This window comes from Rhinopithecus roxellana, chromosome 2 (genome assembly GCF_007565055.1).
Source record: "Rhinopithecus roxellana isolate Shanxi Qingling chromosome 2, ASM756505v1, whole genome shotgun sequence".
Lineage (NCBI taxonomy): Eukaryota > Metazoa > Chordata > Mammalia > Primates > Cercopithecidae > Rhinopithecus > Rhinopithecus roxellana.
In genome coordinates, this window is record NC_044550.1 from 128271809 (window position 1) to 128292578 (window position 20770).

At 40.9% G+C, this 20770-nt stretch overlaps 1 protein-coding gene across 4 annotated transcripts in view; it reads right to left on the bottom strand.

Moving 5' to 3' along the window:
* The window catches only part of SLAIN2 (SLAIN motif family member 2), a 77278-nt gene extending 68983 nt beyond the window's left edge, over positions 1-8295 (bottom strand). For 3 of the 4 annotated variants that reach the window (XM_010366450.2, XM_030919566.1, XM_030919558.1), the window contains exon 1: positions 7498-8215. In XM_010366450.2, the coding sequence (XP_010364752.2) occupies positions 7498-7886 (389 nt within the window). In that variant the 5' untranslated portion in view covers positions 7887-8215. Of the gene's footprint in view, positions 1-7497 lie in introns of all 4 variants that reach the window. The other variant, XM_010366458.2, reaches the window with a different exon arrangement.
* Between the last annotated feature and the right edge of the window lie 12475 nt (positions 8296-20770).

Here is a 20770-nt window from a genome sequence, read left to right on the forward strand (position 1 = left end):
GATGAATATGATACTGTCCTCCTGCTTAAACTGCTCACAATCTAGACTACACAGACCAAAGTACAAGGTGATTGTATTAAATATACTCTAAAAAAGGATATATAAACAGTGATAGGTTAACAATGAAGAAGAAGTAAACCAAGTTAAAAATTCAGGAGAATTTCACAAAGGAAAGAAAATCTGCATTGTACCTGAATAATAAGTAAAATTTGGTAAGGGGAGGAGGATGAAAAACCGGATGAACATCAAAAGCCAAAGGGCATAAAAGGTCTTGAAGGTTCTGGCAAAAGCAAGTAAATCTAGGAAAAAGGTAAATTAGTGCTGGACTGCTGAGGACTTTTAAATATCCTGTTAACTCATTTTTTTCACCAGGCAAGATAATGACTCTAATGGTTTTCAAAATTCAAACCTACCCTCAAGAGGAAAACAACTGGCCATTACTGAAGATATTCAGAGAAATGTGCCACAGACTTAAAGGGAAAACAACATCCATGATGCTTCCTTTGCTAAATATCTCCTCACACTTAAGCTTAGCACTCTGTCTTGAAGGTATCTTTTTTTTTTTTTTTTTTTTTTTTTGAGACACAGTCTTGTTCTGTCGCCCAGGCTGGAGTGCAATGGCGCGATCTCAGCTCACTGCAACCTCCACCTCCCAGGTTCAAGCAATTCTGCTTCAGCCTCCCAAGTAGCTGGGATTACAGGTGCCCACCACCAAGCCCAGCTAATATTTTTGTATTTTTAGTAGAGACGGGGTTTCACCATGTTGACCAGGCTAGTTTCAAACACCTGACCTCAAGTGATCCTCCTGCCTTAGCCTCTCAAAGTGTTAGGATCACAAGTGTGAGCCACCATGCCCAGTCTGTCTTGAAGGTATATTATGCTCCCACATAGAGTGCAACAGAATTAAAAGAACACTTAGAATTCACCCAATTCCACTTTTTTACTTCTTTGTAACATCACCCACAACAAGAGCATTCAGCAGTCTTTTGAAGGTTATTTCCAAAAATTTGTTTAGGGTAGTCCTTATCATCCAAAAACAGCTCTATTAAAAAATTCTTCCTTCTACGAAATCAAAATTTGCCTGCCTCTAATTTACACCTATTAGTCTAGTGATGAAGAGTTACATAATAATCCTTATTAGAGTCCTTGAAATACTCAAAAGGTTCTCTTACCCAAGCTAAATATCTACAGGCTAAATAAATCAAGATCAATAGTTCTTCATCAGACTTGACTTTTAGGTTTGGTGTCAATCTCAATTTCACTTTATTAGCTATGTGACTGTGGGGGGTGTAGCTTCTTTTATTGTAAAATAGGAATAACATGACACATTCTACCACATGGATGTACTGTGAAGACAATGCTAAATGAAATAAGCCAGACACAAAAAGACAAATATTGAATGATTCTACTTATACAAGGTACCTAGAGTGGTCAAATTCATAGACACAGAAAGTAGAATGGTAGTTGCCAGGGGCTGGAGTCCATGGGAAGAGGTAATTACTATTTAATCGGTACACAGTTTCAACTGAGGAAGATGAAAGGTCCAGAGATGGATGGTGGTGATGACTGCACAACATTGTGAATGTACTTAATGCCACTGAATTGTAAACTTAAAAATTATTAACATGGTAAATTTTGTTATGTACATTTTACAATAAAAACAATAATAATAATTACAACTCCAAATTGTACACATTAAATGATTTAACATGTGTAAAGGAGCTGGACACGATGGCTCACGCCTGTAATCCCAACACTTTGGGAGGATGAAGCAGGTGGATCACTTGAGCCCAGGAGTTCAAGACCAGCCTGGGCAACATAGTGAGACCCTGTCTCTACAAAACATAAAAAATAAATTAGCCAGGCGTGGTGTCACGCACCTGTGGTCCTAGTTACTCAAGAGGCTGAGGTAGGACAATCACTTGAGCCGGGGAATGGTTGGGGGTGGGGGGTGGGAAGGGATTGAAGCTGCAGTGAGCTGTAGATTATACCCCCATCCCTGGTCCACAGAAAAATTGTCTTCCACGAAACCAGTCCCTGGTGCCAAAAAAGCTGCAGACTGCTGTCTTGCAAAATGCTTGGCATATACAACACGAGCACATCACAGTGACTGTAATATACTTTTATCAAGCATGGGGCCCTGCTTGGCCAAGTTCTATTTTTTAAGAACTTGCATTATCATGTTTCTCAGTGTTCCCAACATTGTGCTGCACACAGGTACTCTAAGTATTTGTTCCATTAAAGAAAAAAATTTAAAGCCATTTTAGAATGACTGGAAAACCACTGCTAACAATGGAATAGAGGGCAAGGCACAGTGGCTCATGCCTATAATCCTAGCACTTTGGGAGGCTGAGGTTTGAGACCAGCCTGGAGTTTGAGGCCAGCCTGGGCAACATGGGAAGACCCTGTCTCTTAAAAAAAAAAAAAAAAGAAAAAAAAAAGGGAAATAGAAAGCTTATTAGAGGTTTAACTTCTGATTCATCTAACCCACACACATACGCAAACCACATTACTTTAAAATAACATCTCCTTGGTACAGAAGAGTCAAGAAAACATAAAACTTTCCAAGATGTTAGTATGTTAATCAGTGAATGACTGCCAAACTATTCAGATAAGTGGTGATAATTACACAAATTGCTTTATTAATTTAGGCTTACCAAATTAAATTACAGGCAAATTTTACCAATGGCCCTCTAAAAAGGCATACATAAACAAAGAGGTCATACAATAATCAACTCTCAGCAGTGAAAAGCCATGAGTGACAAAGAAGTATAAAAACCACATACCTACCTAGCTCTGAAATGGGACATTTATCAACAAAAGTTATTGATGAGAAGTCAGTATGAATTTGAAGTGTCTTCATAAACCTAAGATAAATTGATCTAGTGAGCCAGAATGTAGCTTAAAATGGGCTTAGGCCTACCACTCCAAATGATGGAAAGGAATAGAAATTTTATCACTAATATAATGGTGAACATGGGCAGGATCAAAAGTCTGGATGAAAGGAAATATGGCAACTTCTAAAGAAAAAAATAAGCAGTGTCTAGAAAGTCCAGACCATATTGATTCTTTGCAAAATTCAAAACTGGATTTAAAAAAGTCTATGAAGAAAAGTGAATACATGAAATGCTAGCTAGAACATTCATCATAAACAAGTCCAAACAAATCAACTGCAATGGCTATTTTAATAGGCTGGTAATAGTAATGTAGTACTCTTCACTGTAGTTGAGAATCTTATAGGCAGAGAATAGCTTAATTATAGCAAGGCATTTGACAAAAATCTTTCATAATGTCCACACAAAATGTCATATGAGCCTGACAATAAAAGATAGAACTAGTAATTATTGAACAACCACGTGTGTTGTTTAATAGACTGGTGTTAATCTAGAGTGAGTCTGATGTGCACACTTCAGAGTAATTTATCCCTTTTTTTTTTTAAGACGGAGTCTCGCTCTGTCGCCCAGGCTGGAGTGCAGTGGCGAGATCTTGGCTCACTGCAAGCTCCGCCTCCCGGGTTCACACCATTCTCCTGCCTCAGCCTCCCAAGTAGCTGGGACTACGGGCATGTGCCACCACACCTGGCTAATTTTTTTTGGTATTTTTAGTAGAGACGGGGTTTCACCGTGTTAGCCAGGATGGTCTCGATCTCCTGACCTCGTGATCCGCCCACTTTGGCCTCCCAACGTGTTGGGATTACAGGCGTGAGCCACCATACCTGGCCCAGAGGAATTTATTCTTATCAATAATTTGAAAGAAGACACGGTAGATATGCCTACCAAATATAAAGATGACCAAATAAATCAGAAAGGATAATATTAAATGTCTAAATAAAAACTAACAAAAGGAAATTTAAAAGCCTTATATTTAATCTAAGCATAACTAAAAAAATGTAAAATGAAAGCCTTATATTTAAGCTAAAAAAAAATCCATTACATAAAAAATAGAGTTAGGAAGACTCAGTTTATCATCTTATGTATAAAATATATGGGAGAGAAGTTGATATTTCGGGCTCATATTAAGCATAAGTAATAGAAGTTAAAACTGCAATGAAGTATTTAGTCAAAAAAAAAAAAAAAAAAACAGCATTTGGTTCATACCCACCACACTCTCCATCTTATCAAATATCATCTAAAATGCTGGGTACAACTCTGGGAACCATGTATAATGACAATGAACAATTTAGAGTTAATTAAGAAAAAGAAAAACCATGATTGAAGGATCAGAAAATTACATTATCTAAGGAATGATAAAACAAACTGGGATTATATACTCTGAAAAAGACAAGGGAATGCTCACAGTGTGTGGGAGAGTCAGCAGTGACACCACAGTAGTCTTCAAATATGTGAAGAGGTCATTCATGTGAAAAGGAGATTATATTTGGAAAAAGCAAAATACTGTGGGAACAGCATAGGCTATGATGTATAAAGACCTGGATTCAGACCCTGGTGCCATTATTTAGTGTGTTATTTGATGCTTGGAGAGAGATTAGTTTTCTTACCTAGAAAATGCTACCTATCTCATAAATGTATAAAATTAGAGGCAAAAAATATTTATAAGCTGCCTGGCACAGAATGACACACTGTGATGCACAATGATGTTAGTTCTCATCCCTAAGCTTTTCTGAGTTATTCTAGAACAGTGTTTTTCAAAGTGAGAATTGCAACTCATTAATGGGTCACAAAATCAGCTTAGCTGGGTAGTTACCAGCATTCTTATTCTAATGAAATAGAATAGAAAGGAAAATACCTGAACACATCACTTGTAGTAAAAGTAATCAACATTTTGTCAAACTTTTGCTTCAGTTATTCATATACATTATTCATATACATGTGAATTCCTGATTATCAGTTAAAATGTATTTCTTATCATGAAGCTGGGTCCAAAAAAAAAAAAAAGTGTGAAAGTGACTGCTGTAGAGCACTATTTTCTATGTGCGTTCCATAAGATACTAGTTCCTTGGGAGCTCAATTAAGTTTAGGACCAAACCATACTCCCTAGAGATTTACAATGTTCAAAACACATTAGCACTTCCAAGAGCCCAGCATTAAAGAAAACTGTTTATTTTTGTAGAATCAGTTTTTCCCACACTTATTCCATCCCGGAACCCACCCACTTTTTTTCTACATAGCACTTACTGACATCTTCAGAACTAGCACTTTGTGGCACATACACTCGGGAGGAAACATTCCTCTAGATGAAAAGGAAGGTGAATAGCTAGAAGTTACAGAAGGTAGATTTTTAGCTTGCTAAAAAAGGAAAAAATACTGCCTTTGAATCTTCCTGCCACTGACATCCACCCCCTACAACTTTTACCCTAATCACATACCCCAACGCATTTTAAATATTATTTATATCCAACTTACAGTTCACACAAATCTCAGAAAAAGTACAGGACACCTGTAAGATCAAGATATGAAGCCAGGATCAAAGCAGTAAGCAGGAATCATCTGGTCAAAAGAAACTCCTGGCACAGTATTTAAGGAAGACTGACTTTACCTTAACAAAACTCATGCTCAGGAACCAAAGCAGTCAAAGACTTAATCGGCTTCTCCGAGTGGACTCAATGTGTTCTAATAATACATAATCTAAAATGGGCTGATGGGTGCAGCTAATCCTCATTATTATGAGCATCATTATTATCATCACTTGCAAGAGCCATGTGACAATATTTACAAGATTCTGGATTCTTTTAAAGTGCATGCATACCCAAGATTCCTTTGGGAGAAAGTAATTTCACATTTATATCAAAAACTGTCACTACCATAGTCAGCTCTAATATTTGATATCACTTGGTAATAAAGGTTTGCCATCATATACTCAAGAGTAATCCTGTTACTCAAATCTTTCTAACTGGGAGTTACGAATACCTCTGACTCTGCTCTTTTAGCTGTCAAGAGCACAAAATGCCCTTCCCGCTCTTTACTCACTTCCAGACTGCAAAGCCACCTCCTCCTCAAAGTCTGGCCCAACTACTTTGGACCACTATTTTTCTCCCAGTTACTGAGTACTGTCAGCACTTTTTGTTCTATCACTCTTTGGGTAATTCACTGTACACTTTCTAATTTATTTAACTGCCCAAAACTTAGTTCTCAACAAGACTGTAACTGCCTTATGAACAGGGATCAACACTTAAGAATCTCCAGAATCTCCTACAACATCATGTAAGATTCTTGATTTACAAGAACATCATGTTTCTTGATTTAAGTAACTAGGCTTAAGAGTAACAAATAGCAGCTTGTTTTAAGACAGTTTACTATGTGCCAGATCCAGCGCTAAATGCATACATAATTATCTTACTAAATTTTCATAACTCTATAGAGGTAAGTGCTATTATTTTCCTCATCAAATAGAAGAAGAAAGTGAGCCTCAGAGTAACTTGCTCAAGGTCATACTGCTAGTAAGTGGCAAAACCAGGGCCTGAATCCAGGAAAGCTCTTAACTACCTCAGAACAATGAAAAGTTCCAACCCTACAATAACAGAGTCTATGCATGATTTCGATTTCACTAAGTTAGAAGTTTTAATTTCAATAGAGCAGAGATATTTTAGCTAAAAGTTAAAACTTTAAGAAAAATTAATTAAGACAAATAATTTCCCACACACATCTTTATAATAAAACGAGGGGAAAAGCCTCCCATGTCCTATTTATGAAAGTAATATAAAGGTGGGGGGGGTCACAATTTCATCAAGCAGTGGCTTATGACAATACAGCTTTGGTTTAGATTTTTAAATAGGACTCTTTTTCTCTGCCCCTAGGAGGAACGTGGAAATGAAAGATGGATAACTGTCAATTTAGAGCTCTGCAAAACGTCAGACTCAATTCTCTTTTTAGAAAATAAAAGCCAGGGCTCTTGTTCCACCCTTGACTTTTCACACAAAGAGTAACAAAAAAAAAAAAAAGAAAAAAAAAGAAAACAAGCAGCACCATCCTCTGCCCTCTTCACACAAAGCAAGCTTTACCCCACTACCCAAAGGGGAGTGCTGATTCACACGGTCTCCCCGTCCCTGCCAGACATGGGTCCCAAACACCAACCGTTGCATAGACGTAGACGACTTTGGTCTGCCCCCGACCCCCCACACCTGGTGATACCTCATCAAGCAGACCCCACTCCTACATCCAAAATGCCCAGGGCCACCATCCGAAAGCCAGTATCTTACACAAAGCAGGACCCGGCCTACAAAGCAGTTTCCCACCTCCGACTCCTTCCCAGGCGAACAGCCCTTCTCAAGCCGCCCCAATCCACAGACCCCAATAGGGTCCAGCACCCAGAAGGTCCACAATCCAAAGGAGACCGAGCTACAACCCTGTTACTTGCGCACGCCTCGAACCCCCAACTCCAGCTGAGGTTCCCTCTGCCAAAGCAAGAAAACCACGAGTCCCCACGGGAGAGCGGACCCGACTACACAAAGCGAGGCGCCCTACCAGAAGGACCCTCAGAGGACGCTCTCCGCCCCCGGGTCCGTCCCCGCCCAGCTCCCACCCGGCGCCCCGCGCTCACCAGCTCTCCTCTTCCTCCTCCCAGCCTGACAGGCGCTCCAGCTCGTCGGGCCGCAGCGGCTCCACCTCGTCCAACAAGCCGCCCTCGCCCGCCGCCAGCAAGGAGGTGGCGTCCCGCAGCTCTTCGCTACTCGTCCGCCTCGCGCCCGACCCGGCCCCGCCGCCCGACTTGGCGTTGAGGCCCAAGGGGAAGCCCCGAGGAGACGCCGCGCCGGAGGAGGGAATGGACGCGCCGGCCCTAATCGGGCTGCCGGGCCCGAGGGAGCCGGCGCCCTGCACGGCCCCAGAGCGACTCCTCAGCTGTTCGTTCTGCTTCTCCAGCTTCTTCACCAGCTCCTGCAGCTTTCGCACCTCCTGGTCCGCGTTCACGTTGGAATTAACGTCCTCCATCCCGGCCCCGCCGCCTCCGCCGCCCGCTCGCTCTCGCAGCGACAGGGAAAGAGCCGGAGGAAAGAGGCGTCGCCGCCACTCACTCTAGCCGAGGCGCCGGCATATAGCAGGACCAGGCCCCACCGCCAGGGTCCCCCCACCTCGGGTTCCAAAGCGCCGCTGGCCCCAGCCGAGCTGCCTCATCTGCGCCGGCTCCGGGATTGGGGGAGGCGGCGCCAATATCCGGCCTCTGCCGCCATTTTCCCTCCGTCCCTCCGCCCCCCGCGGGCCGGCCCCGTCGGTGACCTCAGAGCGTCGGGGGTGGACGCGGCCGCCTGCGGGCGCTGAGAGGACCGGGCGCCGGTTCGCGGCGGGGCGGGGCCACTGACGGGGCCTATGGGGCGGGGCCGGTGCTCGAGGGGCGGGGATTAGGCCGGAAGGGGCGTGTCGGCGGATGTGGGACGGGGCCGGGCTGGTCAGGTAGGGTTCCTGCAGGCCGGAGGCGAGAAGACGGCTCGCCGAGGGCCGGGCTGAGGTGGCTAACGCGGTCCTCGATTAGCCCTGCCTGTTGGCCTGGGCGTGTGGGGTGTTGTCCACCCCTTACACGGAGTGTGGGACCCGCGAGCCAGTCTCGCCCTTGTTCCGGGCCAGATCTCGAGTGGGCGCTCAGCCCGGCGGTGGAGAGACAGTTTACTTTGTTCAGCAAGTATTTAATCGATGCCGACTTTTAATTGGATATTGTCTCGGCTGGCGGGATCCTCTGAGACTGCCTGTGTCCTGTTTCTTCCCCAGTTTCAGACCGTTAAGAGAGGTCAAAATAATAATCATAATTGCTTCCTACTGGCCAGACACTGTGCTAAGCAGTTTTAAAGGCATTAGCTCATCCGTTAAAACATAGTTTTCCCGGCTTAAAGTTTGCGGCACACAGGGGCGGAAGCGGGGGATAGTAAACCGCTTCTCTATTCCCTTTCTCCGTTTATTGACTCACACTCTGCTCTTTGGATCATTTTCTTCGGAAAAAGTTCCTCATAGTGTGTCTTGACATTTTTAAAAGTTGTGTATTAAAAGTACTTAAATACGCTGACAGATAGTGAAGAATGCAGAAAATTGTATGAATGTGAAGTCCACCTTTAGAATGTGGCAGCAAACCCAAACAAAACTTAAATGCTTTGTTTTGATCACATTCATTGGTCTTCAGATGTCAATTGTGAACTGCTTTGGCTTGTGTTTGCAGCTTTTCTTCAGTTGCTGCCTCCACCCTTAGTTTAATAACAATGATCCAGTCCTGTTACACCTGAGTGTGGACTCATGCCATGACTGGCTTGCTTCTATCCTTTAGCTTTTCTAGTACCATATTCTCCGCCATATCTGATTCTCTTTCTTAAATCCCATACTCATTCAGGAAACCTCTTCCTGACAATTCCACAAAGATCTAATTATTCTGCGTATTCTAGCACTACCTGATCAATAGTTCTCAATAGGTGTTTGCACTTTTTAAAAAACTGAATTTTTTTCTAAGAATTATTTTTCGTTTGTTTTTGTCTGTTTACTTGCTTTAAGGAGACGTTCATTTTTGCTTACCATGTCTAGTACACTGACACAGTGGACACTCAATACTTGATGTGTTGTAAGTTAAGTAGACTGTAAGTTCTACTTAAAACCAGGTAGCTATTTATTCGTAGCAAAAAACGTGTTAAAAACAGTTAAAAAACTGGCTAACTATAAGTCGAGTATTTTTCTAGCTATACAGACCTAGTCAAAGGATGTGATTGTTTGCTAACATAATTGTCAAGTAATATATATTATCTATGTAATGCTCATTTAAATATCATTGCTTTTTCTGACCAGTCTGAACTTATTGCCAGAGGGTTAAAAATCATGACTACTTCACGTATAGCAGTTTTCACTTAAATTCAGTGCTTTGTAAAATAGATTCCAACTAGTCAGTTTCTGTAAGGAGAACCGTTCAAATATACTTCTTGAAAAGAATAGTTCACCGGACATTATGAAGTTAGCACTAATGTTTGTGGGGCAAGAAAAGCTTGTTGTAGTGTGGAACAATGAATTAAGAATCAGAAAGCCTGATGTCGGGTTCTAGCGGTAGCATAAATGCGCTTGACCTTGATCGCTGCTCTCTAATCTCTGGTCCTTAATTTACTTTAAAATGCGCGAGTTGGAGAATCTCCAGTATCTCTTCCACGATCAAAAAGTAAAGGATTCTGATGAGTTCTCATAGTTGCAAAACATAAGAGTAAATATACTTAGATATATAGAGAAGTTCATAGTGGATAGATATACTTGGATTTTTAAATTCTATTGCCTTACTCAAGATCTTACCTTTTTCATTCAATAAATATTGAGTATCCACTATGTGGCAGGCACCAATCTAGGTATTTGGATGTTTAATAGGCCTCTTAAGTATAAGACAACGTTCAGTTCATACATACACACACACACTGCACAACATACACCCTTAAATCTGCTTGTCCTGTAGTTATCACCATTCCAATAAATGACAGCTCGTTTCTTCTAAATGCTCAGACCAAAAACCTTAGGATAATCCCTACTCATTTTCTTTCACCCACCAAATCCAATCTTTAAGCAGGTCATGCTGGCTCTACATTCAAAATATGTCTAATTACCTCCCAGCACCTCCACTGCTATGACTCTAATTCAAGTTGCCATCTTCTCTTGTCTAGATTACAGTGGTACTCTTTTAATGAGCCATTCCACTTTGCTTCTTTACAGTCTCTTGTGTACATGGCAACCAGATGATCCTTTGTGTTAAGTCTCATCAGGTTACTCTCCTGCTCAGAATCCTCAGAAGCAACTGGCTTCCCAATGTACTTCATAGTCTTTTCCTTGGCCTATAAGGCTCTGGATACTCAGCACTTCTGCAAGTATCTCATTAACACCCTTCCCCCATCACTCTGCCACACTGGCCTTCCTGATTTTCTTCAAACAAGCCAAGCATGTTTCTACTTTAGGAACTTTGCACTTACTTTTCTATCTGTCTAGGATCTAGCCTGACTTCACGTTGTCACGTGACTGACTCCGTCACTTCATTCAGGTCTCTGCCCAAATAGCACCTAAAATCACTATCCTCATTATGATGATTCTCCATAAAATAGAGTCCATATCATTCCCCATCCTCTTAATCCTGTTTCATTTTTTCTCAGACACATCTTTCTTTCCCTTTCTTTCTCTCTGGTTCTTTTCCTTCCTTCCTTCCTTTTCTTTCTTTTTTTCTTCACTGCCTGTCTCTCCCCAGTAGAATGTGAACTTCATGAGAACAGAGTTCACTGTTATATCTCCAGTGCCTAAAACACTGCCTACAACAGTGCCTAGTACATGGTAAGTGCTCAATACATGTTTTTTAAATGAGAGAGAGAATGGATTTAGGCTAAGTGAAGCCTCCTAAAAGAGAATTTTAGATAAATACGGTTATATCTCAAATCATTAAAGTGGAAGTTTGTAATTGTTTTGAATGGTTGACTTTTAAAATTACATTTTCTCCTTTCAAAAGAGCAATGTCATACTATATATGTCATCCTTAAAACTAGGTCACTCTCCACCTCCTGAGAGCCAACAGCCTTTAAGAATTGCTGAGAAGAGAGTTTTAAGTTCTCACTGAGAAGCGTAAGGACAAGAATATTTCCTTTCTATCCTTAACCTTGCCAGGATCTTCCTCTTTCAGGTTAGCTATGATACCCTGTCTTCTCTGGTGACTCAGAAGTGTTAGAGAATGTTTTTTATTTTTAATTTTTTTTTTTTTTTTTTTTTTTTTGAGACGGAGTCTTGCTCTGTCACCCAGGCGGGAGTGCAGTGGCGCCCTCTCGGCTCACTGCAAGCTCCACCTCCTGGGCTCACGCCATTCTTCTGCCTCAGCCTCCCGAGTAGCTGGGACTACAGGCGCCAGCCAATACGCCCGGCTAATTTTTTATATTTTTAGTAGAGACAGGGTTTCATCTGTGTTAGCCAGGATGGTCTCGATCTCCTGACCTCGTGATCCACTCGCCTTGGCCTCCCAAAGTGCTGCGATTACAGGCGTGAGCCACCGCGCTCGGCCAAGCATGTTTTTTTAAAGTCACTCTAAAAGTGACTTTTATATAGCTACAAGGAGCAGAGCTAGTAGGTGACTTTTATATAGCTACAAGGAGCAGAGCTAGTAGGCATCCCAGTTAACCCAACTAGCTTTTTAGGTGTTGTGTTTTATAAGCTTGGATTGTTGCTGGAAGAAGGATTTGTTTCTTTTCTGAGCAGGTGTGACCTGTTTTCATAACTTGCTCCTACATGCAGGTTAGCTCCTAGTGAAACTCCTGACAAAGTGGAAAATATTACAAACCACTAAAAGTATTGAGAATGAAAAACTCTTACTCATTGGCTTAAAGATATTTAGCCATCCTAAAATCCTAAATCAAGGGGTGTGTGTGTGTGTGTGTGTGTGTCTATATCTATATAAGCACATGCTAAAAAGTAGTAGAAATTGCTAGACACAGAAATATTTGCATTTCCTTAGAAAATGCTCAGATTCTTTGACAAAACCTTTGCTATCCAATCCATCCATTTTTTAACATAACAGATCATTTCACTAGACAGTCCATCCATTTAATCTTCATAGGTACACATGGTCAGTTATTTTCTACTTACCCTCTTTCATCTGTTCCTCACCAGCATCCCTCCTCCAGATGTGCCTCCCTTTGGTCAATCAAGAGGCCTCTTCTTCACTGTCTTGGTACAATGCAATTTTACAAAGGAGTTCCAGGAACCTTAAAGGTTAGGTATATAAGAAATTTTGAATTGAACGCTTGGTGGCAAAATGAAGGGGGGCTTTTTTAGGGAGATTCTCTGTCTAGAGGGTGGTCCCCTATCACACTGTTGGGGATGTAGAGGTGGGTAAGTCTGTGATCAGAGCAGACGGTGAACAGGTTCTTGAACTGTCAAGAAGCTGCCGTTTTATCCAAAATGAAACAATACCTTGTCTTCCACCCTTTTTCTGGCAGCAGATGGGAAGATAAGCTCTTAAATAACATATATTATTTCTTTTTTTTCTTTAAGTAGTGTATCAGTAGGACAGTGAAGTTGGAAGAGTGGAATATGAACCACTTCTGAATGTGTTTGATGTTCTAAAGAAACTACTATTCAAAGATGGAAGAAAATTTGGAATAATCCAAATATCCAAGTCAATAAGATAAGTCTCAATAATCTGCCCTAGGATTTAAAATGCATTATTCTTAGTATTGACTTAGAGATGTGGTGGAGAGAGTAGATTATACATAGAGACTTGTATCAAGCAAAAGTAAATTAAGCTGCCACTGAGATACTTACATAATTAGCCTTCTAGGAAGTTGTAGAGAATTCCATTTCTGAGTCTTTGGGAAACTCCTGGAGTATTACCCCAATTGACATCATCAACTGTTCAGTTTGCCCAAGTATGTCTACAAAGTTACTTTCTATTCATCATCCTTCTTATGTAGACAGTTATATGTGCCCTGGAAATTTAATTCTATAAATATCCAGGTCTCCAAACTGGCCCAATAATAATAGCAGCTGATAGTTATTAACCACTTTTATGACAAGTGATAATTCATTTAAAACTCACATTAGTCTTTGGAGGTAGCTGCTATTATCATCATCATCTCCATTTTGCAAATGAAGAAACTGAGATATAGAGAGGTTAAATAATTTCCAATACCATAGCCAGGAAGTAGTGGAGCTGAATTAGACTCAGCTGTTCTGAGTTCAGAATTGCACTTTGGCCCATGAGCATGATTTCTCCACTCTTTTACTTAAAAGGGTATTGATACCTAGTCAGCTACCATCTGGGGTGGGGATTGAGGGATAATGTTGAGAAATTAAGGGTCATAGCCTTTGCGATACCAACAACACAATCTTCCTCTAACAGCAAGTTTGCCAGATACGATGTCTCAGCAACTCTGGAACCCAGCATTGAAGCAATCAGTTCTTTAGAGAGGGAGGTAGTTCGGCCGGGCACCGTGGCTCACACCTGTAATTCTAGCAGTTTGGGAGGCCAAGGCAGGTGGATCATCTGAGGTCAGGAGTTCAAGACCAGCCTGGCCAACATGGCAAAACCCCATCTCTACTAAAAATACAATAGCTGGACGTGGTGGCGGGTGCCTGTAATCCCAGGTACTTGGGAGGCTGAGGCAGGAGAATTGCTTGAACCCGGGGGGGTGGAGGTTGCAGTGAGCCAAGATTGTGTCACTTCACTCCAGCCTGGGCATAAGAGCAAAACTCCATCTTGGGAAAGAAAAAAAAAAAGAGAGAGAAGGAAGTAGTTCCTAGATCTCTTGCTCAAAATCTGCCTGTATACTTGGGCAGTAGTCCAGGTACTGGAGAGATAGGTAGGAATGGCTGAAGACCCATCAGTCAGCAGTTTGCTGAAATAAAGCTTCAGCATCTGAGCTTCTCATTGCAAAAGTTAGTGAACCAGCCTAGCCTGTAGGAGTTTTATGGGGGCAGAAGTAGTCTTTTACCCAGGACAGTAATAACACCAAAATAAACAAAGCAAGAAGATCTGAGAGTCAGAATTTAGCGGCAAGAGTCCTGGGCTATACAACAGAAGAAAAACTCGAATGGGTCCTGATATAAGGAAGACTAGAAGCAGACATGAAAAGCCAAAGTATGGAGCCTGGGAAACAGATGAGAGCCAGGTGTACTGGGTTCAATGCTAGATAACAGGGTGATTCCTTGTGAATGCCAAAACAGAGTAGTTGCAGGCAGCTGCAACCTTTGTCTCCATGCCCTTTGCAAAGGGCATGTGGAAGAAACAGTTGCATTTAAGGGTTAGAGATTCTGTGACTTGGCAGGGTTGTGAGTTTCCAGCATTGAGACAAATTGGTAACCAGATCTGCTGGACTAGAGCCCAAACTGCAAAGCTCCCTAATGCAGAAGAGTCCATTGTTGTGTAAACAGGATTCTATCTTCCCAGAGCTCCTGGAAACCAGATAGCCTTCATCTCACATCTTCACTCTATTCTAGAAAAATGAGGATAAGGTGTTGGGCAGGGCAGAGTAGAGATGAATAGTTGGGTATGGCACAGGTGGCTCCCTGTTATCAGTGGGTATGGTTTACCTCACATAGGGCACCTACCTACATTGTCTGTTGGCATGGCTGTGTTACTGGAGGACTGCATTATTGGAAGACTGGTTTCCTCTTCCCTACCAGGAGAATCCTCCCAAGTTCTTTGAGCTTTTTCTACTGCCTATTTTTGCAGCCCAGGTCAGTTGATCAGGAGGTGTGGCCTTGTATTTTAGTTCACATTGAGTCAGATGCAGCTTGCAGTTAGCAGCTCTGCTTACTATTTGAATATTGGACTCAAATCATGATATGGAATAATTTGTAGACAGCTCATGAGCAAATCACCAAAATTCTGCTGTGCAGTGACAGCAGGGCAGATCACGGTGTTAACTGTAATCATCCTGGTAGGGAGAGGGTATTCATATACTATAGGGCAGACAGAGAGTGTGTACTGCTTTCAGAGGTGGGATTGCAGTCTTCGTGGGAGGCAATGAATTTCTCCAACCTCTCCAAAAGCAAAGATAAAAGACATGCCTTTCTATCTCTTCACCTCTCATGCATTCAGAGCTACATCATAATGTTGCACAAGGTCCCCTTTAAGAGTAGATGTAGCCTGTTAGAGTCCAGGCAGGGCATATGAACAAAGAACAAATAACTCCTCCTACACTCAGTCGAAAGGCCACAACCTCCACACAGAAGCTGCTGTTCTTCCTTAGCACAATAATGCAGTTGCCAGATCTTCCACATGGCTGTAACAATGGGCTTGACTCGAGCCTTAGATTTGGGCAAGAACATTTAATCATCCCTTGAAGTGCCACCGGCTAGGATTATTACCATGAGAGAATATGGGCAGGAGCTATTTAAGAGGATCCAAAATGATGTGCTGGAAGGCTCCAGGCTCATTTTATTGTGTCAGTCTTATTTAAAGGTGTAAGTTTCTCAAGCAGTGACTACTTCAGGAAAAAAGAAAAAAAGTAAAGGCATAAGGCTCAAACAATCCTTTAACTGACCTCTAAGCAGGTAATAAATATCACCTCTTTTTTTTTTTCTTATAGTTTCTTATTTTTTTTTTTACCTTTTTTACATTCAACTCTTTAGTCCACTTGAGATTTTTTTTCTGGTATGTTATGTGAAACATAAATCACATGGAGACTTTTATATGGGGCACTGTCATGTGCAGGATTACAAATACCTGTTGTACTTATTCATTCAGTCATCCATTACCAGTGCAAGGCACATTGTTAGGGACCAGAGATGATAAACATCAAAAAGAATGTGCTCCTTAATCGGTAGCAGCTTATTGTCCATTTAAGGAGATCAGAGGTACATAAATTAGTGTATATACAAAGCAGCATGTAAAAAGTACCATGTGAGTGATGTGAACAAGAAAGAATATAAAATATAAGGATTGTTTTTTATTTTTACCTGAGGGCATATTAGGGAACTAGCAGTAGATTCCTTCTGCCTGGAATAAGAGTTTTCCCAGAAGAAGGGTCACTTGAGGTGGACCTACAGGGATAGGTAGCAATCTTAATCATGACTTATTGGATATAATGAACAGAAATCCTCTTGTATCATCTCAATTTAAAAAGGGAGCTATCCACTTATCTTGCTTCTAAGAATCTATTCTAAAAGTAAACTGGCTAAAGTATATAATGACCTATGCACATAGCTATTTATTATAGTATTACTTCCAATAGCAAAAGACTGAGAACAACCCAAATATTATCAATATGGGACTAGTTTAAAAAACTATGATACATCCACATGATGGAGGACTGTGCATCAATAAAAAGAAAAGGAATGACGATCTCCATGTAGCTCCAGGAAAACTGGTTCAAAATGGTGCTTATGGTATACACCTTTAGCAGAAGAAGCAGGAAAGGATATGAAAATGTATACATAAATGCTTATGTTTGTAAAAAGATACAATGGAAAAATAAGCCCAAAATCAATAAAAAGGTTAAACAAATGGAGAACGAGGGAATAGAGTGAAAAGCATAGAAATAGTGCTATGGAGAAACAAATACATCAGGAAAGGAGGATAGGGAGTGTGGTGGGGGCAGAATTTCAATTTTATTATTTATTTATTTTGAAACAAGGTCTTGCTCTGTCACCCAGGCTGAAGTGCAGTGGTGCAATCTCAGCCCACTGCAATCTCTGCCTCCTGGGCTCAAGCAGTCCTCCCACCTCAGCTTCCAGAGTAGCTGAACCACAGGCACACACCACCGTGCCCAGCTAATTTTTCTATTTTTGGTAGAGATGGAGTCTTGCTGTATTGCACAGTCTGGTCTACAACTCCTGGACTCAGATGATCCACCCGCCTTGGCCTCCCACAGTGGTGGGATTACAGGTGTGGGCCATTGCTCCTGGTCGAGATTACAATTTTATTTTATTTTTTTGAGAGAGAGTCTCTCTGTGTCACCCAGGCTGGAGTGCTGTGGCGCAATCTCGGCTCACTGCAATCTCTGCCTCCCTGATTCAAGTGATTCTCCTGCCTCAGCCTCCCAAGCAGCTGAGATTACAGGTGCTCACCACCACGCTCGGGTAATTTTTGTTATTTTCGTCGAGACGGGGTTTTACCATTTTGGCCAGGCTGGTCTTGAACTCCTGACCTCAAGTGATCCACCCTCCTTGGCCTGCCAACGTGCTGGAATTACAGGTGCGAGCCACTGCGCCCAGCCGGGATTGCAATTTTAAGTAGGGTGCTCAGGGCAGGCCTCACCTGGAAGATCATGTTTGAACAAAACTCTGAAGAAGGGTAAGGGAGCCAACCAGGCAGGAAACTGCATATGAGCATACCAAGCAGAAGAGCAAGTACAAAGGCCCTGAGGCAATAATGTGCCTGGCATCAAGGAAGAACAAGGTTGGATGACTATACTGCAATGAATGTGAAAGAGCATGGTAGAAGATGAAGTCAGAGAGAGGAGGAGAGATTCCTTACAGCTTGTAGTCAGTTGTGAAGACTGACTTTTACTCTGTGACATGAGAAGACAAGGCAGGATTTGAGCCAAGGAGTGACAGGACCTGACTTACATTTTGATGGGATTGCTCTCTCTGTTTCTGGCATGTTTGCCATTTGCCCCATTCCCCCTTATTCTATCTCAGAACCTCTGCTTACTCATGTTCTATGTTCTCTAACATCAGCCTACATGTGGCGTTGGGTTTGGTGTTGTAACAACTGGTGACATTTCAGTTCATGTGCCTCCTGTGACCTAATCACTCAGTCTCTCAGTTTCCCAATTCCAGATTCTTGGATGACATGATATTAGACTCATGTATTATTAGACTAACTAATATTAGCCCACCATGGTACAGCATGCTGAGGCTAGAGTCAGAAGTGAGCAGAATCCTGTAATATTTCCAAGAGAGAATATGGGCGGAGAGGCAATGGTTAGGACATCAACTTCATCAAGTACTTCAAATATTTTGGATTCTCAATAAATAAATACATGAGTCAATAAATCTAGCATATTTAGTAAACAACGTATAATCCTACCTACTGCTGTAATGCTCAGTAACCACTTCAGAGTAATAGTAATAATAGATGACTTTAGTACTAAATGATGGCTTTATACTAAAACAGGTTTCTAAAACTATCTGTGGTAAGAACTAGTCTTCTTATTTGTATTTCCAAATAATCATTCTCCATAGGAGAATTGAAAAATTGAAAAAAAAATTTATTATTAGATTCAACAGAAGAGTGCTATGTCAAACTGCTCTAGGTTTCCAAATGCTTAGTCTCAATTTCTGTACTTACACACCAGTAACAGTTCCATATTTTAAATAGCACTGTACTAAAACTCACTTATCTAAATAGTAAATTTTATAATAATGATGGTCGGTTAATGGCATTTAATATTCTGAATGAGCATATTAAAGAAGGTGAAGTTGTTTTGTTGTTGTTTTACTTCTCTGACTTTTCTCATTAGATAAGCTAGTGTCTTGCATGTAGATTCTAAGGGATATTTGTTATTGAAATATTCCTCTAACTTAAGAACATATTTTCTCACATGAAAAACTGTGTGTAATTTTTTCCACTTAGATTTGCTAGTAAATTAACTTTACTGCTAAATATGACTGAAATAGTTTCATTTTCTCTTGGGTTAGAAATGGGAGAAACAAGGAAAAAACAGGGATTATCTTTCTTAAATTTCAGAGACAGACAAAAAAAGCATTAACACTGATTTAGAGGGAAGGAAGCTTCTAAATATTCATCCTTCACTGAGATCTAAAATCCTGGTATTGTAATTGATTTGAGGACCATTTTCTTAATTTACTAAATATTTAAGTGCTTCATTGCTATGCTAAATTTTCTATAAAGTCAGTTAAACTAATTCAAGGCCAATGTATTATGGCTTCAACAACTTAAGACAAGTTGCTTGCCCTTAAGCAGGAAAAACATCAAACAATAGCCTACTTGTCCCTTTTCTACAGTATCTCTTTAATGAACAGAAACAGAAAATTAAAAATGAGAGGCCATCAATGAAATTATTTCAAATTCATCATTTGAATACAATAAACAAATAAATCACTGGTTTACTTACAAGCTACCATTCTACAACAATCAGAGAGAAATTATAGAGTAAGTTTATACCGGTAGCAGTAAGCCTTGGCTAGTGATTCATCTCCTAAGACTATGACTTCATCATCCACAGAATTGTGGCTAACCAGAATTTCAAAAGCATGTATAAATATAATAAAAATATCTGAAATGGTTTTTGAGAGTTCCCAGGGTATTCAATCCCCTTAGTTCTGCCTTAGAATTTTTTAAAAGTGTAAGTGTTCCAATTTTTTTAATCATATGGAATCAGAATACTTCAGATTCCCTCAAGCAGGAAAAACATCAAACAATAGCCTACTTTCCCCTTTGCTACAATATTTCTTTAAGAAACAGAAGCAGAAAATAAAAAATAAGAGTCCATGAAAAAATTATTTCAAATTCATCATTGACAGCAATTTAAATTGTTTTCCTTCATATATATTGTTGTGACACATTAATATTGTTTTCAAAATTTCCTTTTAGAGATATCAATGTTTTTCCTAAGAAAAACAATCTAATGGTAAATGTTTTCTAAAATACAAATTAATAAATATTCCCTGAATTCATTTGTAACAAGTGCTAGACTCATTGCCTTAGCCACTGTAGAAGGTACCACAGCTCCAGAGATGTATCTATGGTGGATATCTATAGTTTTTTCCTGCTTAGCTCTTCCTCCACACCTGCTTGTTAACAGGGAGACATTTCTCCATGGATCGCTTGCATTTCTGCACATCTTGTGATGTGGCACTGGCTACTCTTGTTCTGCAATATCATTTCAGGGATGTTTACATAGCAAACAGTCTTGGAACAGAGATAATTTATCCCTGTGGAGCAAAGAGCAAATTTGTTTACTATCCAATATAAAGATAAAGGTAATGTGTCCCTTCTGAGCAAAGGTCAGGTACTTACTGACCATTATAAAGATTTGGGTTCCCTAAACTCAGCGTTTCTCACTGGTAACACAGCCCATTGGGTGTATAAGCCCCACCTGGCTTTCTTCATGTCTCCTTGTGCAAACCAGAGCAAATGCTGATACTCTGGCTACTATTGCTATGAGTGATACATTGTCCTTTGTCTCTAATGAAGGAATCTTGTGTCTTCTGCCATGAAACTGAGGCAGGCTAACTTGATAGCTTGCAAGTAGGGCAAAATCCTTGAGTTCTCTACCTTGCAGTAATTCCTGCTTTGAGTTCTTTCCTAAGACATACCTATGCTTTTGCCCTTCAGCTTCCTGGGAGAACAGTGTGTCTGCATATTAAAATTTCTCTTGGCCAGGCACTCACATCTGTAATCCCAGCACTTTGGGAGGCCAAGGTGGGCA